The sequence below is a fragment of the Anabas testudineus genome, chromosome 15 (genome assembly GCF_900324465.2).
Source record: "Anabas testudineus chromosome 15, fAnaTes1.2, whole genome shotgun sequence".
Lineage (NCBI taxonomy): Eukaryota > Metazoa > Chordata > Actinopteri > Anabantiformes > Anabantidae > Anabas > Anabas testudineus.
The window spans coordinates 9749580-9760182 of record NC_046624.1 but is presented as its reverse complement, the minus strand read 5'-3'; the positions used below and the strand labels follow the sequence as shown (position 1 = coordinate 9760182).

Genomic DNA, 10603 nt, shown 5'->3' with positions numbered 1-10603 from the left:
AGCAGCAACATGTTGAAAAAGCTTGTTTACTTGGTGTCCTTGAATTACTGCTGAGCCTTCTGTTGTTGCAGCTGCAGAAACAACAGAAAACAGCCAAACAACTCCACAACACATATGAACAGGCAGCTGTACATTAGCATTTCGTCCAACTATCTGACGATTTTACTGCAATTTGACAAACAACACAGCAGTTTTTCCTGCTTCCCAGAGTTTGTGCAGCCTACATGTCTCGACATCAGCTGACTGCTGCGCTTTATTATTATTATTATTATTATTATTATTATTATTATTATTTTGACATTATGGTCCGGTGCAGGTGACTGTCTTCAGCCTATAGACTGTAAAATGTCGCCTTTAAAACCTGATTATCAGTTTCTCATCATGTCCCCAAATATGCGGAAGTCACCTCACGCCTGGATTCATAGACTTTCCATAGGACTCATATAAGAAGACGCGCAGCCTTCACTTACATTTGGTCATTTTGGCTTTTATCCAAAGCGACAAGGTACAAGCTTCTATTTCTGACACAATGGCTGCGAGTGAAGCAGAAGTAGTTATAATAGGATGCGGGATATCCGGGATAGCAGCGGCACACAAGCTCCTTAAAGCTGGCTTTGAAAATGTGCGAATACTTGAAGCGACGGCGAGAAGCGGAGGAAGAATCAAAACAGACAAACTGGGTGAGAGACATAAAGATGAACACAGTCAGTGAAATCTGTTTTATCACAGCACCAAATGTATATTCACACCTCACCAGTATTTAGCCCTACAGATACACACACACAGGTCTATTGATTCAACTTGATCCTGTGTTTTATTTCCTAATTATGTCACAAATCCTTCATCTGTCAGAAAAATAAAACTAAAACCAGTTTTAAAAAACGGCTTTCCATATGAAAACTATCAAAGACTGTAATATGACTGTAGTTGAAGGAGTAAAATTCCACCCAAACAGGTAATTGCATTACGGAGATCGGTGCAAGTTATATCCACGGCCCCTCTGAGGAGAACCCAGTGTTCTGTCTGGCTCGAGGTTATGGCCTCCTGGACCCCGAGGCCCTCAAACCAGAGAACCAGGCTATGGACGTCGGTGAATCTCCTCCCATGGTTTCCAGCTGGTTCAGCAGTTCAGGTCAGCAGCTCTAGTCACACAGTGTCTCTTGTTAATATGTCAAACACACTTTGTTCAGTTCTTCATCCTGATACTTTAATCATGTGAAAAACAAGCTGACTGTTCTGTGGTGATGTGCAGGTCAGAGACTGAAAGATAAACAGATGGATTCTGCTCTGGAGATGTTTGAAAAGATTGTGGATGACACCGAACAGTACGAGAATCGAAGAGAAACACCCTGGGCCAGCGTGGGACATTTCATACGGGAAACGGTACAGTGCGTTGTCCCCTATGCTCAGCTTCGAGACATTGTTGATGATAAAGTGAAGCCTGTAAAAACCTTTGGTTGTGTACAGGCACGACAGCGAGCAGCGAAGAGATGGAAAGGCAAAGATGAAGCCACCAGGAAGCTGCTAATGTGCGCGGTCAGCACCATGTTGAAGGTGGAGTGCTGCTCCAGTGCAACTCATAGCATGGATGAGTTAGACCTGGCTGGATTCAGTATGTACGAGGACTTAAAAGGACTGGACTGCACGTTTCCAAAGTTTGTACCATCTCTTAAACACATGCATATATCAAATGAAGGCTAAATCAGACGGAGGAAGACAACCAGAATATTCATTAGACGTAGTAACTGAGATGTAATTGAGACATATTACTTTTTTCAAGGCTCCTATTTAGATTTACTAACCTTTTGCCACGTACAGCATTTTTAACTGATCCTTCTCAGGATGATGACAGAGCTTTAATGAAATAGACTAAGATCTTTGTCTGTCCTTTTACCTTTTCCTTGCAGTGGCTTTGAAGGCCTGATCAAGAACCTGATGTCAGAGCTCCCCTCTGACTTAGTCACCTACAATCGACCTGTGCGCTGTGTCCACTGGAACAACTCGGAGAGCGGAGTGAACACTGTGACAGTCGAGTGCGATGATGGAGAGAGGATCGCTGCTGACCATGTTATTGTCACAGTGCCTCTAGGTAGACTTCAGTTCAGATACTACCCTTCAATTCAGCACGACAGTCTGATTATACATAAGATAGATAAGTTACAACATTTAACAGAATTAGTTACGTCAGAATGATTTCTTTTTCTTCAGGATACCTTAAGAAGCATCATTCAACCCTCTTCTCTCCTCCTCTACCGGCACACAAGCTGCACTCCATCCAAAAACTAGGATTTGGAACATGCAACAAAATATATGTTGAGTTTGAAACACCATGGTGGGATGCTGATTGTGACGTCATCTACCTGGTGTGGGAAGACGAGGTCTGTAGTGCAGCTGTATACCACCAGTACATTTACACATACAACACAAAACTGCATGAAGGCACAGTAGACTGTGTGAAACCTCTGTTGGATGTGTGTGAGGCAGCATTACATGAGAAACCACAGTCATTCACAATAGCATAGTGCGCCACTGCATCCAGAAATACAATCTGATCTCTCCTATGCAACGAGGAAGACAAACTTCACTTCTGTGCAGAAACAGTGCTGTGTTTGTATTATATTTTACCACTTGCCTATTTTTTTTATTAATAATCCAAGTGCATCCTTTAAAAATAATGAAAACCTAACTAGTCATCCACACCCTCTGACATTTTTTAATTCTCCTTCTTTTTCTGCAGGAGGACATTTCAGACCAGGTGTCAGATATAAGCAAATACTGGATAAAGAAGATGGCATCATTCACTGTGCTCAAACCTGCTCAAAAGTCAGCAACATTTTAAGTATCTGAACAGTGGTCACTGATCATTCTTCCATAACTGAAATTCATAAATTCAGAGATGTATCCAGATCATTGCTGTTGGTAATTTTGCTTAAATTCTCAGAAATAGCCATGTTCTGTGTGGATGGATTGCTGGACATGAGTCAGAGTATATGGAGACACTTCCTGAAGAAGAGGTCCGACAGGCCATCACACAGCTTGTCCGTACATTCACAGGTGAGTCTAAACAAGGATAGTAAAACTTAAATTAGAATTACAGCCTGCTTTACAAGGACAAGGTCATCACACAGACAGGAAATAAACCTGGCATCACAGAGCGTGGCCTGGAAAGAAGTGAAAACAGCTGCAGCTGATAGCAGTAGAGAGGAGAGCCCTGTTTGATTTACACAACGTGGACGTTCCTGTGCTGCCACCTGCTGGACAAACTGAACATGTTTGTCTCAGTTAGTGCTGTCTTTCCACTTTTCATCTGTAGGATGTCTGGAAGTCTGTATTTTTAAATAAACCAACAACTATTAGTTTTTTTTTCTATGAAATTTCTAAACCCTTGCTCTTAAATAACATATTGTGTGTTTAGGGAAGCCTACCATCACACCGAAGAGAATCCTGCGCTCCCAGTGGTTTCATGACCCCTGGACATGTGGATCTTATAGTCACCCTGCTATAGGATGTTCAGCACAGGACCTTAAGAACATGATGGGGCCTCTACCTACAAAGGGATCAAAGTCACAGGTACACAGCTGAACATGTTTCATTCACACACAAACTCCCAAAATATGGCCCTGACCAAAGTTTCTTTCAGCTCTAAGTGCTTACATTTGTCTCAGCCCCTACAGGTGTTGTTTGCTGGAGAGGCTACTCATCCCTGCTACTACTCCTCCGTACACGGCGCTCTTCTCACCGGGTGGAGAGAAGCTGATCGACTCATCTCTCACTACATCTCCATGAGCAGACAACCTGATCAAACTAATTAAAAGATGAACACACACTTTTATTTTTTAAAGGCCAACATTCACTGTACTGTATGTGTTGAATGAGATCTTCAGTAACTTGTGGCTCAAAGCTACTAAGCTAAGACTTAGCAACATCTGATACTGTTCATAGTGACAGTTTTGCAATGTAATGATAAATCAGTGTAAAGCTTAGTTAAAGTAACACTTTGTTGATCACCAGGAAGGGAATTTGGATATTATAAATTAATATTTGTAATGTAATCAATTATGATGTGTGCTTTATAAATACTATTCTTATAGCTATAACAGCCATAGACAAATATACACATTAGTTCTGTTAAGGCAGCCTTCTAGATATTGAAAACTGTGGGGGAGTGGGGAGTAATATGCAATTAAAATATTTATAAGGATAAATATGTAAAGAAATTAAAGATAACCGTTACATTGAGTTTAGTTTTGTTTGTTTTTTTCATTTTCATCTGTCTTGTGCATTGTGGTAGGCCCTACAAAACGCTTTTTACATAAAAATAAAATCTGACAAATATCGGGGTATGTGGCATTAACCTTAATGTGCCTCAATATTAATATATAAAGAAATATATTAATAGGCTCCATAACGTTATGCATCGGAGAAAAGTTAAGGTTCAGACACCGTTTTATGAACTTTAATAAAATCCACTCCTGCAAACTCCCAAATCCAAATGGAAAAATGGACTTGAATGGTTTCCAAAAGCAGGAGGAGACGGAAATCCTGGGTAGGTATGTAAACATAACTGGCAGTATAGGGTAACAACAGCATTTCAGAAAGTTGTGAATAATGCTACGTTTTCTAAAACACTTCACTGCCATGAAGCTCGGTCCCTGTCCTCATTACAAGCCCAGCGGACCCTGGGGCAAAGTTTAATGAGCTTGAACTCTGGAGCGCACCATAGGAAGCGGGTTGTTCCCGACCGGAAGCAAATATGTGTCGCACATCTCTTCTCCTGCTGAACAGGAGTTAATCTTAATCAGGCTGCACCGCATGTGTGTCACTACGAGTTAGCAGCAGGGAGAAAGTTAGGGTGTAGCAATGAGCGGGACTCCTAAAATAGTCATAATAGGATGCGGGATATCAGGGATAGCTGCGGCACAAAGACTCGTTAACGGAGGATTCACTGATGTGCGGATTCTTGAAGCGACTGCGAGAAGTGGAGGAAGAATAAAGACAGGACGATTCGGTGAGTATGGAAAAGAAACAAGACAAACATGCCAGGTTACATAATCATTATACGTATTACATTTATTATAAACGTACAGCAGCATTGATTTATTTTTCATAACCAAATTGATTGTACTGATGTGCTCTGACGAACTCATTACCGTGTAAGCGGGGAAACTGTGCAGCAGAAATGTGAGTGCGCAGCTACACTAACATTTACAGTAATGCTTTAAATTGATCTAAAGAGGATAAAAATTAGCATTTGTTTTAGCTTGTTTTAATTATTTCCAAAGAAAGCTGATGCAATAGGAAAGTATTATATAAAGAAAGCACAGTTTTCAAATCTGAATGAAAAATATAATTATATGAAGAAAGGTGAAGGAATCAGAAAATAATATAAGAATAAAAATAATAATATCTTAAACTGGAAAAAGTTTACCTTTTCAATGCATTGACAGGTCAGTACTGTATCAATTAAAGCCCCCCTGCAACCTCCCAATGTTTATCATCTGTAGGTAATAACATTGTTGAGATAGGGGCAAACTGGATCCATGGACCGTCTGAGGAGAACCCAGTTTTTTGTCTGGCCCGTCAGTATAAGCTCCTGGATCCAGAAGCCCTCAGCCCAGAGAACCAAGGAATGGACATCGGAGGACATCCCCCATGGGTTCCCAATGTCTTCAGCAGTTCAGGTGATCAGTTGTTTTAAAAGTCATAGACCAATTTAAGACCAGTCTCTCAGGTAAAGATACATAATATGAAGTACTGGGAAAGTTTTCACTGGTTTATTATTCACGATCCATGATGTATTGTCTGGTCGAGTCATGGCAGCTTAACTTCTCTGTTGTTAAGTATCAACATTTCACTACTCATCCAAGTAGATCAGATAAATGAGTATAATATTGTGTGAGTAGATGTCAGTATACTGTTACATGTAACGATCCTGTTCAGGTCATGACTGAAATGAAACCAACCTGGTGGTTTGAGGTCTCCTACCAGCTGTCCTCAGACTGAAGAAGCTACTAGAAGCAAGTAGTTCTGACCGAACTTCCAGAAAACAGCCTCAACTCAATGACAGCATATAGCATTATTTTAGCCCTTGTCTACTCAGGCCATATTTATCTTTTTCAGAGTTACAAGTTACATTTACAGCGGATCTGTCACAGATCACAAAGAAGTCACAGAGAAAGTTACTTGCTCTGAATAGTTTAAGTATGTAGTTTGTAGAAATCCTCTGGCCATGATACATATGGTGATTTTACTAAAACTGGAATAGTAAGTATCAAGAAGATAAACATTTTGAGCAAAACAGACCCAACTCGAATGAATAACAGTCATGTTGTTTTGTCTTTAATGACACAGCCAGATATGGTTATTGATTAACTAGTGACTTCCCTGACTTTGCACACCTTGTGCTGTTTTCCTAATTATTGTTATGTTGGTTATGTGATGTGTGCAGGTCGAAGGATAAATGCTGAGGACATCTATCCTGCTCAAGACATGTTTGTTGAGCTGCTGTATGAAAGTTCACAATATCAGAGTCAAGGAGGAGAGCCATGGCCCAGTGTGGGAGAGTTCATACGGTCAGAGGTAGGTTGAGCGACTAAACAAATAATACTGGCAGCTGTCAGTATCTGAGAACAGCTGCCAGCCAGGCTTTGCTGAAATATCTCACGTCTGCTGAAATGTCCCGTAAGTAGCATCTTAACAAAAACAACAATAATAATAAGAAGGAGAATAAAAATTAAGATTGCAAATAATAGATTACAAAAAATGGCAGGCAGTTGCATTCAAGGTGCCAAGGACTTGTGGTTCAGTGTCTTGTCCAGGGACGCTATGTCATGTGTCCAGGAGGAACTGGGAGTTAAACCACTAACCCTGTTGTTCACGGATGACTGCCCTACGTGCTGAACTGCAATCCTGCAAAAAGAAGATTTTGTTTTCTGTTTTCTGTTGTCTGGTGCAGGTGCGACAGCGAGCAGCAGAGCAGTGGAAAGACATTGATGCAGCCACAAGATCTTTGCGGATGAGTGTGATCAGTAACCTGATGAAGGCCGAGTGCTGTGTTAATGGGGCTCACAGCATGGATGAAGTGGGTCTAGGGGCCTACGGTATTTACAAGACACTACCTGGCCTGGACTGCACATTTCCAGGGTTGGTACTAGTGATTTGTATATTTGTATAGTGTCGCATATTACTAATATTCCAATAATCACATTATTTTGATTCATGTTTTCTATATCCAATCTTATATTTTCATATTTCAACATTGCGTCTGTCTAGCCAGCAACGTAGTGTACCTACGTTCATTATTCATTCTGTTAATTAATTGTGTGCCTGCCATTAAAGAGGTTGTGTCAGATTGATCTAAACATTATTTCCCTTTTTCTTGCAGTGGCTATGAAGGTCTCATCAAAAACTTGATGTCGGAGCTCCCTAGTGGTTTAGTGACCTACAATCGGCCTGTGAGCTGTGTCCACTGGAACAGCTCAGAGCAGAGAGAAAACCCTGTGGTGGTTGAGTGTGATGATGGAGAGAAGATCGCTGCTGATCATGTTATTGTCACAGTGCCTCTAGGTTCGTATTCATAAACAAAAAGACAGTGAGAAGTTCTTTTTGTTACATTAATAATAATAATACATTTATTTATAGAGCACTTTTCTAAACCTATGTTACAAAGTGCTTCATAAAAGAGACAAAACCACAGGTAGCCCAACAAGAACAACTTGAGCAAGCCCTAGGCAAACAGTGGAGAGAAAACACTCCCCTTAGAGGAAGAAACCTCCAGCAGAACCAGAAGCTAAACATTATTCAGTTAATCTTGTGTTTAAAGACTGCACACAAAGCACATATTTGAAGAAATACATCAGTATTATGATTCAGACTCACATAATCTCATTTCAATTAGCATTTAATGGTCAATTCTGTGAAAAATGTTGGATTTAAAAAGACCCCGCACACGAGTATTTACTTATTATGGCCAATTAGATTCATACTCAGGTGTAGATAACATCATCTAACTATGTGACCCATCAAGATTAGATGCATGCAATATAAAACCAACAGGAGGTCAGGAAGATGCTTTTAAAGCACAGTCCACACCCTCACAGTCCATATGCTAAGTGCACCACCCTGCTGCCCTAAACAAGATTTATTCAAACAAACAAAATCAATAAATATATAACAAGGTTAGAGAGAATCTTCAAACTGTTAAACATGAAACTGTTTGTAAAAAAAAAAAACATCCAAGCTCTTCTGCTCCGAATCTGACTTGTTCTTGATTGTTGTGTGTTTGTCAGGATACCTTAAGAAGCACCATTCAACTCTGTTTCGTCCTCCTCTCCCTCTACACAAGCTGCACTCCATCCAGAGACTTGGTTTTGGAACCAACAATAAGATATTTGTGGAGTTTGACTCACCGTTTTGGGATGCTGACTGTGAGGTTATCTATCTTTTGTGGGATGATGAGGTGAGACATGTAAAGAAAGTTGTACATCTACTGTACAAAGCATGTGTACGCAGTGGCCTCTTGAGTGAGCTGCCTCACTAAGGAATATGTGTCTGCATATTCAGGATGCCCTGGTGCAGCAGGTGACAGATGTACAAAGGTCCTGGCTGCAGAAGTTATTTGGCTTCACTGTTCTCAAACCCACTGAGAGGTCAGCAATCTCATTAGCCACAAACACTTATCCTGCTTGTTTATGTTGTGTTTAATCCTGTTTGGTGCTGTCACGTTCAGGTATGGCCACATCCTGTGTGGCTGGATTGCCGGACATGAGTCAGAATATATGGAGACACTGTCTGAACAGGAGGTCACACATGCCATCACGCAACTTATTCGTCGGTTTACAGGTGAGTCTCACTACCTCACAAGCACCTGTCAAACATGCTCCTCCACTGAGAGGGCATTACTTCATCAAATGATGTTTATAGGGAGGTCATTTGATGAAGTAATCCCACTAACTGTGTGCGTTTAGGGAACCCCATCCTCACCCCAAAGAGAATCCTGCGCTCCCAGTGGTTTCATGACCCCTGGACATGTGGATCTTACACTTGCCCTGGAAAAGGCTGCTCAGCACAGGACCTGGAGAACATGATGGAGTCCCTGCCTACAAAGGGATCACAGTCACAGGTACTGACACGTTCATACTCAGACACAAATGTGTACGCACCAACTCATACATAATTTACCAAAGACTCGTCATTCTTGGGTTTGTTTCAGCCTCTGCAGGTGATGTTTGCTGGAGAGGCTACTCATCCCTTCTACTTCTCTACTGTCCATGGAGCTCTTCTCTCTGGGTGGAGGGAAGCTGATCGGCTCATCTCTCACTACTCGAAGTCAAAACTTTAAACGAACAGTGCTGCTTTGACAAAATTACATTTATCACATCTATATCTAAAATCTGCACTATTCTCGAACTCATCAGCTCAGAGTTGATTTGGACGATTGTAGAGGACGATTCAATCAGTCATATAAACTTTTGGAGCTTCCCAGACGGTGAGATGTGACGCTGCTGACTGAAGCTGTGGATTATAGTGAACTAAACAACAACACTTACTGTAAGCATTTTTGTTAACTGAGTCAGGCAATTCACGGGATTAATACAGTAATTATATTTTCATGAAATTCATTGAAAGCACAGCTTTAAGTTAAATTTATTCAAGTATATTTTATTACTTAAAAATTAATTAATGAAATGCAAACAGGAAGGAAAGATTTTAGATGTCCTGAGACCTTTTCTCAGGTCTCAAGCCATTAATAACCAAATCCTTATAAACTGAAATGCATTGCATCACGTCATCTGACAGTGAATAACCTATGTTGAGTGCCTTCATAAATGTGTCATGAATGTTTCAAACTTCTGTGACCTTTTCAAGAACCTATTATTAAGTGCAAATCAAAGCTTTCCCTCCGCTAGTTTAGTGGCAGTGTCACATATTAAACTATTTTTGCACATTTTGGAAAAAAAAATCATGATTGTTTCAGTTGGTCTAATTGTTCCAGATGTTTGTCTGAGAGTTGATTTATCCTCTGATTACAGTTGAAACACTATGTAACATGTGTAGACTAAAGGTGCATCTTATTTGCATGTACTCTGGCCCCACTCTCTCTTTCCTTGTTTCATTTACTGTGTGATACTGAACATGGAGCTGAGCTCTACTTTTGTGTTGAATAAAAGGAAAGAAATACTGTACTTTTGTCACAACTTTGGGTTCTAATTTCTCCCTTAAATATTTTCTTGGCTAAAAAGAAAGAACAGAAATACTAACTGATGGCAATGTAGAAATTTAGGATTTAGCAATACAGGTCTTTATCTAAGGCACTAAATAATCATCCTCACCACAAAGACAATCCTGCGCTCCTCTCTGAGACACTGACAACGTTTTTATCTAAAATCTGCACCATTCTCAAACAGTAATCTCAGAGTTGACTTGTGGGGAGCAGATGTTTATTTAAATGCATTAAGGGCACAGCTCTGAATTATTTGATTGTATAATTAAAACAGAAGTATATAAGTTTGACTTGCAAAGTAATCCTGCAGTCTTAAGATTAATAACCGTGCATGCGTTTATTACATTCAAATTAATTCGATTATTTATAAATTATACATAA

General features: G+C 40.3%; 2 protein-coding genes across 3 annotated transcripts; both read left to right on the top strand.

Annotated features, from left to right (window-relative positions):
• Positions 1–401: 401 nt before the first annotated feature.
• On the top strand, positions 402–4239 carry LOC113158097 (peroxisomal N(1)-acetyl-spermine/spermidine oxidase-like). Of its 2 annotated transcripts, none has more exons than XM_026353786.1 (10): positions 402–680; positions 956–1132; positions 1253–1383; positions 1468–1655; positions 1908–2089; positions 2209–2378; positions 2738–2823; positions 2942–3054; positions 3416–3570; positions 3666–4239. In XM_026353786.1, the coding sequence occupies exons 1-10, from the start codon at positions 530–532 to the stop codon at positions 3810–3812; spliced, it is 1500 nt and encodes a 499-aa protein (XP_026209571.1). In that variant the 5' UTR covers positions 402–529; the 3' UTR covers positions 3813–4239. The 2 variants fall into 2 exon arrangements, with proteins under 2 accessions (XP_026209571.1, XP_026209570.1); XM_026353785.1 differs by having other exon boundaries at positions 953–1132.
• Positions 4240–4711: 472 nt separating this feature from the next.
• LOC113159353 (peroxisomal N(1)-acetyl-spermine/spermidine oxidase) lies at positions 4712–10184 on the top strand. Its single transcript, XM_026355992.1, has 10 exons — positions 4712–5008; positions 5505–5681; positions 6449–6579; positions 6956–7143; positions 7385–7566; positions 8289–8458; positions 8563–8648; positions 8729–8841; positions 8967–9121; positions 9212–10184. Exons 1-10 carry the CDS (start codon positions 4861–4863, stop codon positions 9338–9340), a joined length of 1479 nt encoding a protein of 492 aa, XP_026211777.1. The 5' UTR covers positions 4712–4860; the 3' UTR covers positions 9341–10184.
• Positions 10185–10603: the final 419 nt, after the last annotated feature.

Excerpts from the sequence above, each read along its gene's own strand:
- LOC113158097 (XM_026353785.1), top strand. The coding sequence starts at position 530 with ATGGCTGCGAGTGAAGCAGAAGTAGTTATAATAGGATGCGGGATATCC. Across the intron at positions 1,656-1,907 it reads CTGGACTGCACGTTTCCAAA|TGGCTTTGAAGGCCTGATCA; the intron begins GTTTGTACCATC and ends TTTTCCTTGCAG. Across the intron at positions 3,571-3,665 it reads CAAAGGGATCAAAGTCACAG|CCCCTACAGGTGTTGTTTGC; the intron begins GTACACAGCTGA and ends CATTTGTCTCAG.
- LOC113159353 (XM_026355992.1), top strand. The coding sequence starts at position 4,861 with ATGAGCGGGACTCCTAAAATAGTCATAATAGGATGCGGGATATCAGGG. Across the intron at positions 7,567-8,288 it reads TATTGTCACAGTGCCTCTAG|GATACCTTAAGAAGCACCAT; the intron begins GTTCGTATTCAT and ends TGTGTTTGTCAG. Across the intron at positions 9,122-9,211 it reads CAAAGGGATCACAGTCACAG|CCTCTGCAGGTGATGTTTGC; the intron begins GTACTGACACGT and ends GGTTTGTTTCAG.